The 23,219-nt window shown below is 38.2% G+C and overlaps 1 protein-coding gene across 6 annotated transcripts in view; it reads right to left on the bottom strand.

Moving 5' to 3' along the window:
- Window positions 1-23,219, bottom strand: part of FRY (FRY microtubule binding protein) — a 279,389-nt gene that overhangs the window by 81,038 nt on the left and 175,132 nt on the right. For 5 of the 6 annotated variants that reach the window (XM_060770859.2, XM_060770853.2, XM_060770854.2 and 2 more), the window contains 13 exons: window positions 22,385-22,567; window positions 20,378-20,464; window positions 18,944-19,203; window positions 16,207-16,396; window positions 13,729-13,853; window positions 12,070-12,127; window positions 10,839-10,930; window positions 10,267-10,439; window positions 7,521-7,681; window positions 5,975-6,085; window positions 3,489-3,643; window positions 1,573-1,672; window positions 754-925 (listed from right to left, as the gene is read on the bottom strand). In XM_060770859.2, the coding sequence (XP_060626842.2) occupies window positions 754-925; window positions 1,573-1,672; window positions 3,489-3,643; window positions 5,975-6,085; window positions 7,521-7,681; window positions 10,267-10,439; window positions 10,839-10,930; window positions 12,070-12,127; window positions 13,729-13,853; window positions 16,207-16,396; window positions 18,944-19,203; window positions 20,378-20,464; window positions 22,385-22,567 (1,867 nt within the window). The remainder of the gene's footprint in view (window positions 1-753; window positions 926-1,572; window positions 1,673-3,488; window positions 3,644-5,974; window positions 6,086-7,520; window positions 7,682-10,266; window positions 10,440-10,838; window positions 10,931-12,069; window positions 12,128-13,728; window positions 13,854-16,206; window positions 16,397-18,943; window positions 19,204-20,377; window positions 20,465-22,384; window positions 22,568-23,219) is intronic. The other variant, XM_060770857.2, reaches the window with a different exon arrangement.

Here is a 23,219-nt window from a genome sequence, read left to right as displayed (position 1 = left end):
TGTATTTTATAGATATATGTTTTAACATGTATCTTTTATTAAAATACATTTTAATATGTGGTATTTTAACAATGTTTATGTGCTTTAATATTCAGTAACCCCCCCCCCCCCGAGGCACAAGGAGAGGCAGGTAAGAAATAACAACAACAACAACAACAATAATAATAGTAAATTTGTGATATGAAATCAGCATATAGATCTCATTTGCTGTGACATACTGTGTTTTTGTGTCAGTAAAATAATAATAATAAAAATAAAATAGTAAATAATAATGGTAAATACTAATACTAACAAGAATAATAGTAAATAATAATAATAATAATAAAGATCTTGGCCAGCACTTAAACAAAATTGGCGCTGACAAAATTTCCATCTGTCAGCTGCAAAAGGCGACCCTATTGGGATCTGCACGCATTATTCACTGAAACATCACATAGTCCTAGGCACTTGGGAAGGGTCCAACGTATGATTCAATACAACAACCAGCATAGTGATCTTGTTTGCTGTGTACTAATCTTGTTGTGTTTCAAATAATAATAGTAATAATTATAATTATATACAATTATATAAAACAAGAAAAAATAATATATGAAATAAAATAAAATCAATGAAAATTCTATTCTACTCCTTCTAGAAGCCCTTCCCAACATCTGGACTTTAATTGAAATGGACCCTCTTTGGAGTTCCACAATGAGATAATAAGTATCTTTCCATCAATGTACTATCAGCAAGAATATAAATAGAAATATGTACCTGAAAACAACGGAAGTGTGAGCTCGGGATACATTCTTGCCAGTTCATATGACAGATGAGCTAGTGATACGCTGTAAAGCGGCGGTAAAGGACCGTGAGTTCCGTAAAGAATGCTGCCAGGTCTTTGCTCAGCTACTTTCTTTGAATAGACAAAAAGCTTAGCCTCCAAAATCTACAGGAAAGGTGAGACATGAAAGTGACAATACACATTTTCAATCAATATACTGATAAACTAGATTATTTATAGATTTTATCACACATTTTCTAACAAAGCTGCTTCATCTTTTACATTTGTATCCCAGCCAAAAGCACCTCACAGCAAAAGTACTAAGGTTGCCTCTCATCCGTTACCTTTCCATCCTCCATCTGTCATATTGACAGACTGAACAAAGAATTTGGTACTTAGTCAATGTTCCCTTGTGATCCTTGACTTTCATTCTCTTATTTCCTGGAACTCAGTCCTGTCTATTCCTACAACTCTTTTGTTCATGACCTGAAGTTCCCACAACAACTATACAGTCGGATTGCACAAGACACCCACGTTCTTACAAGCCTCCCCAGCATAGTCCAACAACTGATATTCTCATTTTATGGATACTGTTGAAAATAAAAATCAGTCCTCCTTTGCTTCACATCTGAGTCTAATCGCCCTCCATTATATGTCCAAGGATTACAGCTGTATCAGAATAAAGTTGCAACATTTGCATACTACACTGTCAAAGAAGAAAACTAACATGTAACATAGAGATTAATCCAAGGAATCCAGTTCTCTGCTTTCCCGTAAACTTTCAAAGTATTACAAAAATATTTCATACATGCCTGCATGAGTTGCATGGAAATTTCATAGATTTCTCTGTTGGTATCAGATGCTTTGAACAAGACTAAATTTAAAAGTGTCACAATATCAAAAGGGTAGTTTCTGAAAGAACAAAAAATTAGAATAATTGATCTTTATCACACATTCTTCTTAAAATACTGCTTTTTAAACCCCACATTGCCCTGTAGCTTGTCTCTCCAGAGATCATTTTATCTCGTATAGACTGCATTAGGATTCCTTGTCTACTCCCTTTCATCAAGAGATTTGCTTATTCCCAGTCTCAGGTTTTCCTTGGCCCTTCTTTTAATTCATCCTCATCCTTCAATACAGCCAATTTGTTTACATGCTACTTCTAAACCCATTCTCCAAACCTCACAAGAACAATAAAGGAAGAACAGAAACAGTTAAATATTAATAGCTAACATTTCATTTCTATCCACAATAGCAAGCTAACAAAGACAAATATTTCCCTAAACATATGAAAAATGTTCCTGTCGTGTGAAAAACGATTTGTTCCCATAACAATTTGTCTGTCCTGTAACCCCCACTGGAATCTAATTACAATTTTAAACAAATACAAACATCGTTAAAATGTAATTAAATGAGAAATACATGAAAAACAATTTAAAATATGCATTGAGAATTAATATATCACAGCAGGGCTTTGTATCATTAATCTTCCCTGCTAGAAACAGTGCCTGTCTTGTGGGTCACCCAGCCTCCCATTCATTCGTACTCTTCCCTCATGTCACATAGCTTCTCCTTCTGCTTGTTTACCTGTAGACACTGACCTAACTCCAAATGCTACTCTCAACTATTGTTGACTCACTGAATCAATGTATTTATATTAGCAATGGCTTACTGTACACACACATTTATAAATCTAAAAAAAATAATCAGGTAACCCCCCCCCCCCCCCGATCAATTCATCTACAGGTCAATGTGCCTCAACTCCTATCAAAAAATTGAACCAATCCCTTCTCTGAGTAGAGTAATGAAAGGCAGAAACGTAATCTCTCCTGGGAGAACCTAAAAGTACTGACGGCCTCTACACTCTCTGCTGTGCTGTTGCTTCTGACCTTTTCATCTGCATAGGGAAATGGCAATGGTAGCCAATGGTAGTGGCCAATGGTGATTGGCCCCAAGGTTTTGTTTTTGTTTTTTTGTCATGTCAGGAGTGACGAGAAACTGCAAGTCGCTTCTGGTGTGGGAGAACTGGCTGTCTTCAAGGACGTTGCCCAGGAGACACCTGGATGTTTTGATGTTTTACCATCCTAGTGGGAGGCTTCTCTCATGTCCACGCATTGGGAGCCAGAGCTGACAGAGGGAGCTCATCCACGCTCTCCCCAGATTCGAGCCTAAGACGTGTCGGTATTCAGATCTGTTGGCACAAGGGTTTAACCCACTGAGCCACCTGGGGCTCCAAGGTGGCATTGGTGCTTTCCTTCAACACAGAATGACCCACTCAACTTATCCACAGGTCACATCAAAATCCATAATTTTGCCTTGTTCAATTGTCAGGAATTCTGGGAGTTGAATGCTCAAACAGCTGGAGGGCCACAGTTTTAGGATGCCTGCTCCAGTGTGATGCCAACTTAACGGAAATGTCTGCTTTCTAAGACAAGAGATAGGTATATTCCTTAGTTACAGGCCCTCTATCTAAGAAAATGTTTGTCCATTTCTACTTGCTCACTGGTGCTTTTGTTCTATCACTGCTAAAACATAAATATCTACAAATTACACTAGCAAAAGCGAAAGATGTTTGAGAAGCTCTCCCAGCTTTTCACCTGATCTTGTCACATTTGTAATTGCAACTGTTATTGAAGTACATGCCGCTTCTATAAGTGCAAGAAACTGATTTCACAGTTTCACATACATTTTTATATATTTATATATTAGCAAAAAGGAATATTAATACCTGCTTCCGCACACAGTTGCAATGGCTTTGAAGCATCCTGAAGCAAGCTGATATGTTCCAGTATAACATCGGTCTATGGCCCAGTTAAAGAGGTTTATTTGGTCAGGATTTAACTCAAGCAACAAGACAACAACTTCACAGCCAAGCTGATGAACCTGAATATAAAGAGAATAGTATATTGCTAATGCTGCTAGCAATGGGTAAGTTTCAACGTTTTAAGATGCAGTTGTTCGGCCCAGACTATTTGAAAATCCATATCTCCGTACACAAACCAGCTTGAGCACTGCAGTCAGCAGAGGAGGCCCTGCTCTTGGTTCCACCCCTGTCTCAAGAGCAGTTGGTGGGAACAAGAGGGGGCCTTCTCCCTAATTGCTCCACACCTCTGGAAATCCCACCCTAAAGAACTAAAAACGGTCCCCTCTCTCCTCTCCTTTAATTTTTTTTAAAAATCGTATCTATGCACTTTAGCCTATGGAGAGGAGGGCTAATTACGCCTTATATATACCCCCACCTAGTTGCTGAACATCTACCTTTGTTAGTTAGCTGTACACCATCTTAACTCCAATAATTTTAGTCGAATTTTTAAGGAGTTTTAAAGAATTTAATATGTTGTAAATGTGTGGAATTTATGATGTTATGTTTGTTTAAGCTGTTATTTTATAATGTTGTTACTTGTTATATGTTATTCTTGGCATTGAATGTTTGCCACTGTGTTTTAGAGTGCTAGAAGCCAGAGTCCCTCTGGGGAGACAGAGTGGGTTATAAAATTATTATTATTATTATTATTATTATTATTTGCAGTGAATCCAAACTGTGTTGCTTAGTTTTATGATGTATTTTCTGTTTCCAGAAGTCTGTACATCTTATGACTGCAGAGAGGAGACAAATGGGCAATAATCTAAGCAATTTTTATCCTTTACAGTTGACAGTCTTCTCTGTATCTACAGGTTTCCATCAATGAAATCCGTAACACTCCTCAAGCAATGAGGAGAGATGGGTAAAAAATATAACAGTTATTATTATTATTATTATTATTATCATCATCATCATTTGAAACACAACAAGATGAGTCCATAGCAGACACTCTACTGGCTGTTGTAATGGATCACATGTGGGATACCTCCCTGCTTTTTCTTTTTTGTATTTTGTTTATTGTATCCATATGTTTTGTACTTTACTGCAATGTTTTATTGTAATACTGTTTTACTGCGATGTTTTATTGTAACTTGTATTTTATTTTATTGTATTTTGTTGTCTGTTTTTTGGGCTTGGCCTTATGTAAGCCACCCCGAGTCCCCGTTGGGGGAGATGGTGGCGGGGTATAAATAAAGTTTATTAATTATTATTATTAAGTGTCTAGGACTGTATCGGCGAATAATGCGTGCAGATCCCAGTAAGGTGGCCTTTTGCAGCTGGCAGCTGGTAATCTTGTCAGCGCCCATTGTGTTTAAGTGCAGGCCAAGGTCTTTAGGCACTGCACCCAGTGTGCCGATCACCACTGGAACCACCTTGACTGGCTTGTGCCAGAGTCTTTGCAGTTTAGTTTTTAAATCCTCATATCGTGCCAGCTTTTCCAGTTGTTTCTCTTCAATTCTGCTGTCACCTGGGATTGCAACATCAACAATCCATACTTTGATTACTACTACTACTACTATTATTATCATCTTGCTCGTTCACTAATTCTTTATGACCCCCTTCTGCCCATCTCTGTCTTGCCATTCTGGTCCTCATGAAAATATTTCCAGTTTTATTCTAAGCTTACACTTTGAAAGAGGAATAACGTTAAGAAAAATGAATGGAGTTGTGCAAGTTCACTTTGTTGGCACGCTTAATTCTAAGCAAACACTGCCCATTCCACATATATACACAGAAACCTCTGTTAAATGGTTACTGTGAGGGCATTTTAAAACAGGTTCAGCCCTATTTCATACAGCAGAGACCCAACCTGCAAAGAAAACATTAACACTGTATGACAGTGGCCTTATTTTATCCTAAACCTAGTACCCTTCTGGAGCACCTCCAAATATCTGCCCACTCATACTGATTTGATTCACCAGCAGCTATTTCCAGTAAGCAGGAAGTGCTTTGACATTAGCATTTCACAGAGTCTGGAATCCGGTGGGTGGTATGTGGGGTGGAAAGACTTCAAATAGACAGGCAAACACATATTGAGATCATACTGCCCTTAACCTTTTTGATTTGTAGTGCACTGAAATACCATATTTCTAACAGCAGTATAGATCCCTAACTCACACAAAGATATGTGACTTTAAACAAAAAAAAAATACAAATATTTTTACTATTTCAACAGTGTTGGGGTAGAAGCTGCTTATTTTTTCTTGGGCGCACATGCAGTACACCGATGTCACTGTTTGCTGTGCTAAACAGCAAAGCCACAGAGCATGATCGTCTTCAGACAAACAACATTCAATAAAGAACACATTCAAAATTATTTTCAAAATGTTTATCATTACTGAGTCACTCACCCGTAAATCTTGGCAAGCTAAAATATTATCTAGCCATTTGTAGAGATATCCATCCGGGGAAAGACCTACGTTGTCAAATACTGGACCACAGCATAGTACTGCTGACATTGCCTAACAACAGAAAGCAAGAGGACTCACCATACAAATGCAACTGCACACATTCTCATTGTTTCTGTTCAAATGTGCTCCCACATTACGTTAGGCAGGATCATTGTATTCTAAACACGATATAGCATAATATAGCAAAGTAAGCAATGAAAGTCTTAAAGGAATTTGAAAGAGTGAGGTATAGAAGTAAGATGCCGCAAGAGGCATCGTTCTAAATATATCCCAAAATATCCCCCATCAACACATGTCAGTCAGATAAAAAGGACTTATATCACTTCCATCGTTAGCCCCTGGTCTTAATCAGTCTATGCTTACCTTAACTGCACTCAGCTTTCTCTCTTTATACACCTATTCTATATTAATCAAGTTGGCAGTTACTTCCATCTCTATCATACTCATCTCATTTGGACTCATATTAATATCTCACTGAAATTATAAGCTTCTATAATTCATTAAAAGATTGTAGCTGACTTGAAGCAAATTGGGGTTGTTTAATGTTTCTGTCAATGTTAACCTCAAAATAAATGAATCTCGCAAAAAAACAAAAACAGATCAAACAATGTGGGCTCGCCTCTCAAATGCACATGTGCAAATGACACATGACTAGATTTGCAGCAGAAGCACTGCATCCAGCTGCTAATAGGATTTCAGGGGAAATGAGATCAACCGTGGAGCTTCTAGGAAGCTCTGGAGTGATCCTGGGGTTATGGATAGCTCAGGCATGGGCAAACTAGGGGCCGGATGCAGCCCCCTGGCACACTTACCACAGGCCCTCCTCATTTTCCCTGTCCTCTTGGCATAAGAACACGGCAGCCCACCATGTCCTTATGCCAAAAAGACGAGGGAGGAAGGCACACACGATGGCTGAGAGCCCTCTGGAACACTCTCAGCCGCTGCCTGTCTTGCTCTCCTCCTGGCATAATGCCAAGAGGATAGTCCGAGGATTGGGGGAGGAGGATGGGGAGGAGGAATGAGGGGAAGGATCACTTTTCTCCCAGCATAAGGATGGGGTGAGCAGCCCTGTCCTTATGCCCAGAGGACAACCTGAGGATGACCCAGGTTCTGCACTGCCCTCTCCTAGGCCATCCCCCTCCTGGGACCGCCTAGCCCAGCGTGTGTGTCCCCCCGCCCCCCACACCTCGCCCCAGTCTTCCTGGCTGGGCCCACAAAGTGGCCCCAATGCAAATAAAGTTTGCTCATGCCTGGGATAGCTGGATTGGGCTGGATCTAGCCCAATCCACTGTCCACACATCTAACTGACCCACTGATATATTGTCCAAGTAATAAGAGCAATACTGCATGCAATAACATTTGGGTGCGTGAAGAAGAGAAGGCATGATAAAAGCAGAATTTTATGCCTCTTCACGTTTTTAATTTTTTTATTAGAGTTGAAGAAGCACTGGGATTGTTTTATACAGTGGAAGCAATCAAGAGGTACCTTTAAAGCACAGTACTGGTATCGTGTGATCTGGTGGTTTCGATCGCTGTAACGATCCAGCGGCGTAAACATGATGCTGAACGGTCCAGCCCACTGACTGAACAAGATGAAGAGGTGGTGCCTCAGGCTTTGTTGAGGAAAAAGGAATCTCCTGTGATGAACTGAGTGAAGAAATATAAAACGTTTCTTATTAATGATTTCAGCAGAGGAAAACAGAAGCCAAATTATAGTGTAACATTCAGTGACTGGAGGAACAATTTTCCTGGCTGTACACATTGAATACACTTTGAAAGAAGGCACTCTTAACTGAGTCCTATAACTATATGAGATATCTGATACTCAGATTCTGGTACTCTTACTGATTCTAGTATTTTTGTTATTCAAAAATGAAGAGGTAGATCTGAGAAATTTCAACAAATTAAAATGGGTGAGCCATTTCCACTGGGCTTTTTCAGCAATAAAAGCTACAAGAACTGACCCAAGTGGCTATATATCAGCCCACAGTGAGGGCTCAAATCCTACTGTACAGATACATATATCAAATTTATACAAATATACATATTCCAGACAAGAAAAAATCAGGGCCAGCTAACACCTCCCAACAAAGATTCCCCCAGGCAGGAAGCACTCAGGCTTTTGAAGCGAAAAGGCTATTTAATGCTAATCCAAGGTGGCCAACTGCGACATTCGCACTTCCCTCAAGCAGACAAGAGTTCTTTCTCCCATGCGGGACTTTCCACAGATATATATATCAACCTCACTTGCCTAGTTTCAACTTCTAAGGATGCCTGTCATAGATGTGGGCAAAACATCAGGAGAGAATGCTTCTGGAACATGGCCATCCAGTCCGGAAAACTCAAACCAACCCAATAAACAACTATTATTATTATTATTATTATTATTATTATTATTATTATTATTATTATTATTAAAAGCATGGAAATGTTATTTGTACTGGACTACAGCTCCTCAAATTTTGGGGAATATGACCAAGCTCTGCCTATGCCGAGGTGAACTGCAACATCCAATTGCTAAGAGGGCATGGACAATTATAGTCCAGGATAACTTGCTGAGGTGACCTCAATCTTCTGTTCAATCTTCTGCAGGGTTTGAACTGGATTACACACGTTGTGTTTTGCACAACACAACAATCTGAAATGAAAGCTATGCTGAATCTAAATATTACTGCATTTAAGAACTACAAAAGGCTATTTTGGAGCAACAGAACTGAATAAGGCAGTGGTTCTCAACCTGTGAGTCCCCAGACGTTTTGGCCTTCAACTTCCAAAAATCCTAACAGCTGGTAAACTGGCTGGGATTTCTGGGAGTTGTAGGCCAAAACATCTGGGGACCCACAGGTTGGGAACCACAAGTATAAGGAATGAAAACAAAACTTTTTATTGATGTTGAGAGAATGTCATGTAAAAAAAGGACGGCTTTTATTGTTTCAGGTGGCAGCGATGGACCAGAATCCATGCAGTGCTCAGTAGCTGGGCTTAATGCTTTGTAGGCCATGAGATGGATCTAATGGATATATGTTCAATAAGCACAGACGAAGCCTTCAGATTACCAGCGAATAGCCTAGCAGCCTTTTGCACAATCTCACTAAAAGGAATCTGTTCAATTTGCAATGCATTCATTAGACCACACAGCACGTAAGCACAGCTAAATAAAGCCTCTGCTACAGCTAAAAAAATCAATGATCGTTTTATCAGGCAGAAGGTAGTTGTCTGGAGATGAAAGCCAACTTTTTCTTTGCAGTCTCTCCAATAACCAATTGGCAGCCACAACTCACTTAAGTTGAGCTACTTGGATGCATCAATTTAGATGCTTCCCATTACAAAAACCCTACATTATTAAGAATCATTGGCAGTAAGTGTAAAAGATAGCTTATCAACATATTTTCATTATATATGCAACCTGAAAATGCACATTGTACACTAGGTAAATACAACAGTTTATACAACAAGGTCCTATAAAGAAATTAGTAAGTACCGCAGTAGTGAAATATCATCTACCTAAAATGAATGAAATAATGCATTTATATATATTGTTGAATGCTTTCATGGCTAGGATCACTGGGTTGTTGTAAGTTTTTCGGGCTGCATAGCCAAGATCCAGAAGCATTCACTCCTGACATTTTGCCTGCATCTATGGCAGGCATCACCTCTCAACAAAGGATTCCCCCAGGCAGTAACAAGCCACACCTTGAAAACTGCTAGGCCATTAAATGGTAAACAAGGTGGCCAACTTAAACATTCACACCTACCTCCAACAAACAAGAGCTCTTTCTCCCACCCTGGACATTCCACAGATATATAAACCCAATTTTCCTAGTTTCCAACAGACCTCACAACCTCTGAGGATGCCTGCCATAGATGCAGATGCAGATGAAACATTAGGAGAGAATGCTTCTGGAACATGGCCATACAGCCTGAAATACTTACAACAACCTAATGCATTTATAAATTTAAGCTCATCTGTTTCATGCTTCCCCTTGGTGTATATCCTTTTATATACTCCTACTATCAGACTGTAGGATATAAATAGCAATAGTAAATAACCACTCACAAGCCGGCTTGCTTTGAAATGGATATATTGCTTGTATCTCTGCAGCAAAGAAAGACACTACTGACTTTTCCCCACCTACTTAGTACATGGTACATCCTTCTTTCCTATACCCAACACTGTCCTTCCTTCTTATTTTTGTAGTTCAGAAATTTCCATGATGATCACATCTCCATACCTGGCACACACTGAATCAAATTAGCAATCATTGCACTAAAATGGGCTCTCATGTCCTTAAGGATTTCCACTTCTTTGTCATTTTCAGCTTCCAACAGCATGCGGGTCAGGTCAACATATTCTAAGAATAAGGCTCCAAGGGCTAAGGTATCCCGCTCCAAGGCTCCATTTGTGCTATGATATAAAGAAGTAGAATGGGTTTTAAAAGCCATTTAGATAAAACAAGAACAACTCTTGGTAGATTATAACACTTAAAATAGCTGTTCCAAAAATATCCAAAAAAGAAGCATTTAAAACTGGCACAGGCAAACTTGGGCCCTCCAGGTGTTTTGGACTTCAACTCCCACAATTCTTAACAGCCTCAGGCCCTTTCCTTTTTCCCTCGCTTAAGTGGCCGAGGGGAAAAAGGAAAGGGCCTGAGGCTGTTAGGAACTGTGGGAGTTGAAGCCAAAACATCTGGAGGGCCCAAGTTTGCTTATGCCTGATCTAAATGATATTGAAAAGTAGTAACAACTACAAGACATTATTGACACTGCCACAGAGCATTCTTCTACCAAAAAGCCAATATCCTACCTATCACTTATCACACCAGCATCAGCAAGTAATTCAAAAATCCGCAATAACTGTAACCGCAGCAGATCTCGCCGCTCTCGTCGTTTTTTATTCTGTGTTGGAAGGAAGAAAGAGGGTGGTATTATTTAAATCTGAAACAGAAGCCAGTCTTAAAAATAAAATCTATTTGGGCTCAGAACCAGCTTATAGAGAGGCAGATGCCTGCTGACTTATTTTATTATTTTTTGTGTATTTCTTTAGTAATATATGTATTTTTAACAGTACGTGCAAAATGATGGTTGCATAAATTTTCATAGATGGAGTGTACTTCCTCAGATGCATATGAGGAAGTAGGCATCATCTATGAAAGTTTATGCACCAGATTTGTTCTATTAGTTTTTAAGGCTCTGCAAGATCCTTTTTCATACCAATATTCCAGACTTATATGGATATGTCTTTACATTACTAGTAAGTAGATGTAGAAAACACTTTAGATCAGGGGTCCTCAAACCTTTTAAACAGAGGGCCAGGTCACAGTCCCTCAAACTGTTGGAGGGTCGGATTATAATTTGAAAAAAAACATGAATGATTTCCTAAGCACACTGCACACATCTTATTTGTAGTGCAAAAAACACTTAAAAACAATACAATAATTAAAATGAAGAACAATTTTAACAAATATAAACTTATTAGTATTTCAATAGGAAGCGTGGACCTGCTTTTGGCTGATAAGATATGACTGATGTTGTTGTTGTTGTGTGCTTTCAAGTCATTTCACACTTAGGTTGACCCTGAGCGAGGGCCGGGTAAATGACCTTGGAGGGCCGTATCCACATTACATAAGGCAAGTCCCTTCCACTGTGTTTTTCGTTGTTTTTATGAGTGATGGTCACTCGTTGGCCCAATAGTTATACTGTGTCCAAATTTGGTGTCAATTCATCCAGTGGTTTTTGAGTTATGTTAATTTCACAAACTAACATTTCATTTTTATTTATATAGATAAAGTCTGCTGCAAAGACAAAGGTATGAGTTTACTCCTTGATCGGAGGGAGAAAGCTTCTGTGGCTGTTTGTGACTACACATATTAATCTTCATTGTGACAATTTACACAGAATTCCTACGCTAAAAGCTTGCCAAACATAAAATTAATATCACTTTCGACTGGTGGCATTTCTTTTTTCCTCTTCATTGTTTTGTTCTTTTATACAAGCGTTGCCTATTAAACATGCAAAGACTAATTACATCAACCAACCTCCGGTCTTCTCTCCAATGCTTCTTTCATTAGTGGATGAAGTTCTTCTACTAATTCCCTAGATTACAAACAAAACGCTTTGTGAAACAAAGGCCCTCATTAATCAAAAAAACTGAATAGCCAAGCTTCATGATAGTAATTACAGCATTCTTTTTATGGTCCTGTTTCAACATGCAACTGGATCTTCCTGAAATAGTTCCAATGAACAAGGAATGGTCTACAACACCTAAGATGCCAAACTCTATTCATTATACAGAACATGTTATGCACTCTATAGAGCTGTTTAGACAGAATACTGTCCAACTGTGAAGTGAAAAGGTAATTCCTATCCAGGGTGATCAGAGCTTTATAAAAAGTTGGATCACAGCTGTAATATCTATGTGATTTAAAGCCTTTTTGGTTAAATGTGTTGCCAAAGGCTTTCATAGCCGGAATCACTGGGTTGCTGTGAGTTTTCCAGGTTGTATGACCATGTTCCAGAAGCATTGTCTCCTGATGTTTCGCCCACAGCAGGCATCCTCAGAGGTTGTGAGGTCTGTTGGAAACTAGGCAAGTGAGGTTTATATATCTGTGAAATGTCCAGGGTGGGAGAAAGAATTCTTGTCTGCTTGAGGCAAGTATGAATGCCTGGGTGAATCCTTTATTGGGAGGTGTTAGCTGGCCATGATTGATTCTTGTCTGGAATTCCCCTGTTTTTTGAGTGCTGCTCTTTATTTACTCTCCTGATTTTAGAGTTTTTTTTTAGAAAAAATACTGGCAGCTTGGTAGTGAACCAACTTGGACACAGCACATTATTTGAGAACACAGGCATGCTGGACCACTCTTAACAACTACCATGTCAGACTACAAAGAGAAGACATTGAAACCCACAAGCATGTGGACTATTTCAAAAGAAAGGAGGAAACCATGAAAATGAACAAAATCTGTCTTCTAGTATGAAACAACCCTAAAATCAGGACCGTAAATAAAGAGCAACATTAAAAAAACAGGTGAATTCCAGACATGAATCAATCAGGGCTAGGTAACTCCTAACAAAGGATTCCCCCAGGCTAATAAAGGTGGCCAATTGCAACATTTACACCTGCCTCAAACAGACAAGAGTTCCTTCTCCCACCCTGGACATTTCACAGACATGCATGCCTAGTTTCCAACAGACCTCACAACCTCTGAGGAAGCCTGCCAAAAGTGTGGGCAAAATGTCAGGAGAGAATGCTTCTGGATCATGGCCATACAGCCTGGAAAACTCAAAGCAACCCTTTTGGTTTAAATGGGGCTGAAACAGCAGCAGGAGAGCAAAGCAGGATTATGCTAACACGAGTTCTCTTGCTCTATATATATATATATATATATATATATATATACACACACACACACATTTTAGACTGGGACAACAACAGCGGATTGAAAGTAATTAAGCAATGTAAACATAATGTGGATAAAATTTACCATTTCATATCAAACTTATGAGATAAAATAGTTTTATGCATTCTTCTAAGATTTATTATTAGGAAGGGGAGAACAATACATCGTCGTTTCCAAATTTTCTATTGTTTTTCATTTCCTCCTGTCTTTCCAAGATAATAAGCCATTACTGTTGACTTTTTAGAACAAAAATGCTACAGCAAGCTTGGACCATGGGAAACTGGACCACATAAATACCTGAAAACAAGAGAATTTGTTCTTCCAAAGCCCAGAACTAGTGACTCAGTAATTTCTATGCTTTCAAGTCTCATCAAAGGCACAAGCTGCTTCAGCAGGACACCAACAGATGGAGTTCCTATAGCCTAAAAATAAATGAAAATATTTTCAGTCATTCAAGCATTAAGGAAAACTATAGATCACAAAGCATGTGAACTTGTTACGAATATCACTGATGAATTAAGAAAACCAATATTACGAGTCAGGATTAAATGGATCATGAATATAAAAGATGCAACATAAATGGCAATCAACTGAAGCAATGTCTAAAGCCAGCTTACAGATCTGTACCTGGTTAACTTCAGCAGGTCACCCATGCTATATACATTTTGTACATTTGCTCCATGGCTCCCCATGGCGCATGATAATACATACTTGAAGATGGAGCTCAAGAAAACACTCCAGTATTCTAGAAGTAGTTTAAGGAGGTCTAAGAGTATTTTTCTAATCAAAATAAGGCTGAGAGGAGACATGATGACCATGTTTAAATATGTGAAGGGGAATCATAGGGAGGAGGGAGCAAGCTTGTTTTCTGCTGTTCTGGAGACTAGGACACAGAACAATGGCTTCAAACTACAGGAAAGGAGATGCCACCTGAACATGAGGAAGAACTTCCTGACTGTCAGAGCTGTTCAGTAGTGGAACTCTCTGCCCTGGAGTGTAGTAGAGCCAGAAATTTTTTTTGGGGAAGGTTGAAAATTTCGGGGGGGGGGGGGAACCTGCCTCCTAGCTCACGCGGAAGCAAAGAGCACAGCAGGGGGCAGAACAGCCTTCAATAGCCTGCAGCTCCGCCCCTGTCAACCACCTCCACCAAGTCTGGCCTCCTTAATGAAAGAATTCAACACCCCCCCCCCCAACTTGGTTGCTTCGCTACATCGGCCATTGCTGCAAATAATAACAGTGTGAATAAATTGTCAATATTTGCTTGAGATAGTGCTTGCAGTTCTGGAGGGACTCTTAATTTTTTGCGTCTCATATACTTAGCATGGGGATTTGGTTAACCAGTTAAAATTCCTGAGTAAACCAGGGTTTTTTTTTAACCTGAAATTTTTCAGGAGGGGGGGTTGAACCCCTAACCCCCCCCCCCCCCCCGGCTACAGGCCTGAGTAGAGGCTCCTTCTTTGGAGGGTTTTAAACAGAGGCTGGATGGCCATCTGTTGGGGATACTTTGAATGCGATTTTCCTGCTTCTTGGCAGGGGGTTGGACTGACTGGCTCATGAGGTCTCTTCCAACTCTATGATTCTAAGACTCTACAGGGAAAAGTTTAGGTTTTTTTCTGGTAGGATAGAAGATGACCGTTGAGGTGTGGTGGGTGGAAGACATTAATTTGTAGTAGAATTTCATTCATCTTTTCTGGACACCTACTTCCCAAACGGTAGAGCATTGCCCAAGGATTTTATACATAGTAGAACCAGAAACAGCTATGAGAAATCTGCATTTGTAATGCAAATGGTATGCGTGTATAAACAGATCAACATACTTCCCATTTTTAGTCCCAGCCACAAAAAGGCATCTTGGCAGGAAGTTTCTATGACCTTAATAGTTGAAAAAGAGAATGTTCAAACTAATTCAACTAAGCTGGTGATAAAAATGGAATATCATGGGATACCTTCAGAAGGCAAAGATAGCATCAAAAAAACTTTATGATAGTTTTCATCAGATGGAAAAGAGTCAGGCATGGGATTTGTGATAGGAGTATCATCCTCAATTAAAAAGTTACAGGTTATTATAATTATAGACCCCGGGACTATCTTACAATGTCACTGGATTGACTCTTGTCAATCAATTATAGTTTCACAGAACTACTAAGTCTTCCCAGACTCATGCTGCTGTAGTATGACAATTCCCTACTAACGTTAAAGAAGAATAAGCTACATTGTCCTTATGTAACTGTGAAGTTTCCGATTGTGATTCAAGTCAACGTACCCAATTCTGAATGGCAATGAATCTCAAAGGTTCATCTTCACCCTCTGCACCACAAGATGCAGAGCAGCCTTAAGAAATGGGGCTACAAAGTGGAGTCCATGGCATGCGAGTGTGGAGAAGAGCAAACCACAGACCACCTACTACAATGCAGCCTGAGCCCTTCCACATGCACAATGGAGGATCTTCTTATAGCAACACCAGAGGCACTTCAAGTGGCCAGCTATTAGTCATTTAATAGAATGCCAAGTTTTTAAACTTTGTGTTTTCTTAAATACATTGGTTCGCTCCTGATACAATAAATAAATAAAATCTTCACCCTCTCTTTTCCAGAGCTACTTTCTAAGAAAACTCTGCCTAGTAGTTATCTATGTTCTTTGCATATACATTGCACCATTTCTTTGGACTCTCAAATAAGATCACGGCAGGTAACAAGTGCATCAAATGCAATAAAAGAGCAGAGTTGAATATTTTTCATATGCTGACAAAGTTGTTGAAATTAAATATGGCATTACCTTATTATCGTAACTAACAGTACCATCAGGAGTAGTAGCCATGATCTCTGGAGTTGAAACACGAAGATGTCCAGGACTCATAATACTGGGTTTTGCAACTCCAAAGCAGAGAATAAGATAATTTCTCCACAACGTTACATAATGATCTCCACTGCTTGCTGTACTGGTTTTCTTCGCATTTACAGGGCTGCTGAAAACATTGTTTAATATGGTCATTTCAGATATTCATGACCAAGATTTGTGACATAATTTTCTGAGAAATGATAGCTATCCCTACAAATTGAACAACAACAGCATCAAGTTGAATGATAGAATTTAATATACTGTATATACTCAAGTATAAGCCTAGCTTTACAGACCCTTTTTTAGGCTGAAAAAGCTCCCTTCGGCTTATACTCGAGTCAAGGTTATTTATTATTTTACTCTGTTATTAGTATTATTACTCTATTATTATTATATTTACAGTATTTTACCTTATTATTATTATTATTACATTTAATATTTCACACTATTTATGATTATTACATTTATTATTTTACTTTATTATTATTGCATTTATTATTTTACTCTATTATTACATTTATTATTCTACTCTATTATTACTGTTATTATTGCATTTCAATTATTTTACTTTATTATTATTATATTTATTATTTTACTCTCTTTTTTATTGTTGGAAGGATACGTAAGTACATTTACATTGAAGATATGTAATGATTTAATCAGAGTTGGGCAGTCTTATCTCAAATCATAGTTTTATGTAAATATTAAAAAACATCTCACCTCCTGATGCCTCAATTAATGTAATTTTATTGGTATCTATTTTTATTTTGAAATTTACCTGTAGTGGTTGCATTTCCCACCCTCGGCTTATACTCGAGTCAATGTTTTCCCAGTTTTTTGTGGTGAAATTAGGTGCCTCGGCTTATATTTGGGTCGGCTTATACTCGAGTATATACGGTACTAAGGAGAACTTGACCTACATAAGCTGCTTCCCTCACTATCCCAACACTCAGTCAGCAACAATCATCATCTTCTCTCAGTGTTTAAAGATTTGTATAAATTATTTTGTATTAGTGGAAGATGTGGGCTGTGTGCCTATTACACACAGTAAGGAACCTTGGAAGTGTAGGCAAGCAGGCCAGGTCTACAGATGGCCCTGTTTCACTTTCAGAAAGTGAGAGTGGTCCCCATCCTATCAGGAAGCAATTTGACCAATGAATGGATTACCATTGACCATTTTACAAGTTAAGCTTGTTCACTGGTATTTAACAAAGTTGTAGCTTTTGATTCCATGTTCTTAGTATTCATGCTTGTTAAACCCAAAGCCCTTTACTCTTCACTGGGTCTAAAACGTTATACATAGGGCTGCCTTTGAAGCTGCAACTGGTTCAGAGATTGGCAGCCAGGTTACTAACTGGAGGGCTGCATCATGAGAAGATGGCTCCTATGCTGCGGCAGCTCCACTTGCTGCCGATCTGCTTCCAGGCTAAATACAAAGTGCTGGTTGTTACCTATAAAGCCCTAAATGGTTCAGGCCCAGAATTGCATCTCCATATACAAACCGGCTCAAGCACTGCGATCTGCAGAGGAGGCCCTGCTCTCAGTCCCACCCCTGTCTCAAACATGGCTGATGGGAACAGGAGAGGGGGCCTTCTCCGTGATCGCTCCCCGCTTCTGGAACTTCCTCCCAAAAGAACTAAAAACTGCCCCCTCTCTCCTTGCTCTTAAAAAGTAACTAAAATAACACCTATGCGCTCTGGCGTATGGAAGAAGACTAACATGTCTCGACATATAACATTGTCTAGATATGTTAAATCCTGTCTAGATACTGGAATTGATTTCATCCTGTCAGTTGTTGGAAACTATCCCATCTCTCAATAAGATTTTAGTTCCTTTAGATGTTATCCTGCTATACATTTATAATATGTGATCATATTTGTTTGGTTTATTTAAGTTTTATTTTTTGGTTAATTTTTATTTGGTATAACGTTTATAGTTAAGCTGGTCTATATTGTTTAATGTGTCTTGTTTTTATGTAATTTGTTTATTTGTCTTTTATTGGCATCGAATGTTTCCATATATGTTGGAAATTGCTCTGAGTCCCTTTGGGGAGATAGGGCGGTCTACAAATAAAATTATTATTATTATTAGTAGTAGGAGTAGTAGTAGCAGCATTTTATAATTTATTTAAACTACATAATTCTAAATGCAACTTGAGAATTTATCAGAATTACTGTTTTATTATTTACTTATTTATTTACATTTTTATCTCGCCTTTCTCAGCCTGAAGGCGACTCAGGGCGGTATACAGATTGGCAACAATTAAATGCCACAACATACATACATACATACATACATACACACATACGTATCAATTAAAAACATTTAATATCACATAATAAAATTCATATAAAACCATTAAAACTATAATCATCAATGTCTTCCAGTTCAACTCCTTATCCATTTACACATAGAGCTAACAGTGACAGAGAGATGTACTCAATGCTACATTCAGAAGTACAGCTGAGCAAAGACTGCAAAGCAAGTATGGTAAGGCCTAATGCAATATTTCATACCAGATAGGATGACATTTAATCCGATATGATACACATACTTGCACGCACCCCTACTGCATATTTCACTTTACCATCATACTTAATATAAAAAAGAACAAATCCAACAATGAATAAAAATATTGACAGCCAAGGACTGATGAAATAACAGCAGAACTTACTTTGGATCAACCAAAGGCATGACGAGCTGTAGCCTTGTAAAAGCATAAGGCCAAGCGTAGCTAAGAGCTGTAGGGCAGTGTTTTGGTAAATTTTCTTGTCTAAGGAAGCTGAAAAGGCAGAGAACCCAGGGATCTTTGACTGACTGTGCAAATATCCATACATGGGAAGGACTTTTTACATCATAATGACTATTAACGAGGACTGCATTCCATTCGACCAACCACTGCAAATCCACATTATGTGTTAATGGTAAAGTTGTCTGTGGAAAGAGGGGTAAAAAACAAAAATGAACATCATAATCAATATCATGTCATTTCAGTTTGACCTGCATTTCTATATTTTCTTTGTATTTTGACACTCCAGCTGTCAACCTTCGTTTTGGAAATTGCAAAGCATTCCTCCCATTCATAGTATATAGCAGGGATCCTCAAACTAAGGCCCGGGGGCCGGATGCGGTCCTCCAAGGTCATTTACCCGGCCCTCACTCAGGGTCAACCTAAGTCTGTAATGACTCAAAAGCACACAACAACAACAACAACAACAACAAAAGTACTATCTCATCAGCCAAAAGCAGGCCCACTTCCCACTGAAATACTAGTAAGTTTATATTTGTTAAAATTGTTCTTAATTTTAATTATTGTATTGTTTGTAAGTGTTTCTTGCACCACAAATAAGACATGTGCCGTGTGCACAGAAATTCATTCATGTTTTTTTCAAATTATAATCTGGCCCTCCAACAGTTTGAAGGACTGTAACCTGGCCCTCTGTTTAAAAAGTTTGAGGACCCCTGGAATATAGTATATTTATAAACCCACAGATTCTTCATTCAATACTTATCTTACAGTGTTTTTTTAAAGTTTTCCTTCAGTGCATCTGTTTTCTTTAAGAGAGGTATGCTTCAGTTTGGAGAATCAAGTAAAATCAATGACCATAATGAGTACAAAGCTTATTTTTGATTTTTAGGTTATTTGCTTGACTGGTTTATTGCCTGTCCCATTCCTTGTACTAAAAGGAACCTGCTAGATTGTGGTAATACACTATTCCAATGGAGAATCCAATGAACATATCCATTCAGCCATTCAGCAAATTAATGGGCAATGAGTATGCGATCTGAATGCATGCATGGAACTCCATGGAGGAGGCTACCAGTTTTTACCTGATTTTCCATTAGATACTAAAAACATCAATGAAAACATGAATGCAGAAACAGTTACAGCCAAAGGGCTGGAATTGCAACAATGGCTTATGGAGATTTACTGTGGTTTGCTGAATAATAAAGTCCATTGCCTTGAGCAAAACAAAGTGTTTTTCAACATACCTACAATTTTTATCTCTACATTCCTAAAGCTTTGCTGAAAAATGCAGAGTTTCTGTTTATTTAGACATATGCGGTGTGAATGACTAGAAGTCAGAGATAATAACAAAGTACTTACAGAATCAGAAACAGCCACGTGAATAAAACTTTCCAAAATGGACGAACTAAGCTGGTCCATGACATCTATCATTGGCCTATCATCATCCTGTACAAGTAAAAATGACAATAATTGTTTACATTCAACAATTGTAAACAACATTTTGGACAAATCCATGGACCTCCCTGTCTACAATGGCTGAAAGTTGTAGTTTTAATTCTGTAGTATTTAGAAAACCAACTTTTCCTGACATATTAGACACTGTCACCTACATTATATTTAATCCATCAGTAACACAACAATAGCCACTTTGAGTGTCCTGCAGGAGAGATAAAGAGGGGTAGAAATAACAACAACAACAACAACAACAACAACAACAACAACAACAACATTTCTGGGATGTTTCAAATATCATAGTGTTTCAAATATAATATTCTTGGGGTGAGAAGGGTGGCATATAAATGTTGTAAATAAATATAATAGTTGTGATGTGACTTAGATCAGACAACACCGCCACACACTTATTTCTATCACTGTATATCCTTGTATTTATCATAATGCCTATTTTATTTTGCAGATATGTACGTTGGTTTCTAATATGACTTAGCGTGAAGCTAAGAAGAGGATTCTGTCCAATGTTTGCCAGACCTAAGTGCTCATCAGAAAATTCCATATGACTTAAGACATTTTGTATTTGAAGGACTGAAATTCTAGCCTTCTGTTTGTCAAAGCATTCCAGTAGCATGAACAGAGAATATTTTGTTCGGCACAGCAATTAAAACGGTTTACATATCAGGAACAAGACTCTCAATGCTTTTGTCCTTGACAAATAAGAAATGGCCTTTTCTGTTGTAAAAAGAAAAACGGAATGCACTAAATCAGCTGTGAAGATGTACAGGTTGGATCAGTTAATCTAAATCCAATACAATTTAGAATATGCATACATTGGGTCAATCCAAATCCAATTTTAGGGCATTTCTGTATCTGAATCAATGTTAGCACAGTTATCACACAGATATACCAAAAGTAATTGTGAGCAGTAGCATATACATTTCTTGCCTAAGAAGATGCTTGAAAATTTGTCACAACCAAAAGGTAGTAATCTAGGAGATATTACTATTTTAATTCAAAGTGAAAAGAGACATAAAGTCCAAAGTTTCATATAATATCTTGTTTCTTTCTTCGTTGGCGATAAATAGCAGCCTTTGGGGAGAGGGATTATAATCAGAAAAATAGCTTTATGAGTACTATGACTCCTCTTAATGTTCCCCCAGCAAAAGCAAGAGTATGCCTCTGGGCAGCTAAACCAGGAAATCCCAATTGGATCCCCCCCCCCCCCCGAGGGTCTTCCTCCAGGGGCAAACCAAGAATGGGCAACTTGGAAGTCCCTGAACAGACTCAGAAGAGGAGTGGACAGATCAAAAGACAACCTGGCAAAATGGCAACACCTCAAGGAATCCTCCACCTTGTGCAAATGTGGAGCAGAACAAAAAACTCTGCATCTGTATGCCTGCCCACAATGCCCTGCCTTATGTATAGAGGAAGAATTGTTGGAAGCTACAGACAATGTGATTGCTGTTGCCTGTTTTTGGTTAAAATATATTTAGCTGCTTGTGCTCCTTCTAATTTTGACAGTTTTATACTAATTAATGCAATGTTTTTGATACGAAATAAATAACACATAAGAAGAAATGGCCAAATCCACAATTGTTACTGCATTCCTTTTTTCAACTAAAAGTATAGAAAATCTGATAACAGATCTCCTGCCATCATACCTACTTTGGTCTTTAACCAAATATCAATGGTTCAATGGTCATGGAAATAAACACACAAAAAACTCTTACAGGTCAAGCCTATGACAATTTACTGAAAAATAAGTCCCACTGACTCCAACTGGAACTTGCTATAAACAAGCACAGCACTGTTGAATAATTCCATTTTTAAAATGGAAACTTATGGGACAAAATAAAATATAATTGCAGAGCTATATTATATGAGAGAGAGAAAAAAGAAGTTGTGAAACCATACCTCTGTTTGTCCCAGAGCATGAAATAAAGCACGGATCTCTCTGAGAATCAGAACTGCCAATTTGCGTGTGGCAACCTGGAAACTGCAGAGCAACACTAGCGCAAACCCTTCAACAGCATGGAGAACATTGGAATAAGAACTTCTTTCACTCTGTGTCCTATGACTGCATCCATTTGGTATCAGCTGCAATACAATATATTCGTTTATTCATTCAAACATATATACTGCTGCATTCCTTCCCCTCTAAGAGTTCACAACATAGTAGTAAAAAACAACACCAACAATAATAATAATAATAATAATATAATATGCAATATCAAATTTTAAAAAAATGAAATGAAAGATTAGGAAAAGTATGTATATTATGAAAAAACAGATTCCGTATATACTCGAGTATAAGCCGACCCAAATATAAGCTGAGGAACCTAATTTTACCATAAAAAACTGCAAAAATGTATTGACTCAAGTATAAGCCGAGGGCGAGAAATGCAACAGCTACTGGTAAGTTTCAAAATAGAAATAGATATCAATAAAATTACATTAATTGAGGCATCAGTAGAGTAAATATTCAAAAATATTTACATAAAATTGTAATTTAAGATAAAGCTGTCCAACTCTGATTAAACCATTATTCTAACCTTCTTCAATGTAAATGTGCTTACATATCCTTCCAATAATAATAAAGGGAATAAAATAATAAATGTAATAAAAATAATAATAGAGTAAAATAATGGAAATGTAATAACAGTAATAAGAGAGTTGTTTTTTTTTTTTTTGTCATGTCAGGAGCAACTGCTCCTGTTGTGAGAGAATTGGCCGTCTGCAAGGACGTTGC

This window comes from Anolis sagrei, chromosome 3 (assembly GCF_037176765.1).
Source record: "Anolis sagrei isolate rAnoSag1 chromosome 3, rAnoSag1.mat, whole genome shotgun sequence".
Classification (NCBI taxonomy): Eukaryota; Metazoa; Chordata; class Lepidosauria; order Squamata; family Dactyloidae; genus Anolis; species Anolis sagrei.
The sequence above is the reverse complement of the archived record's forward strand: the minus strand, read 5'-3'. Positions and strand labels throughout refer to the sequence as shown.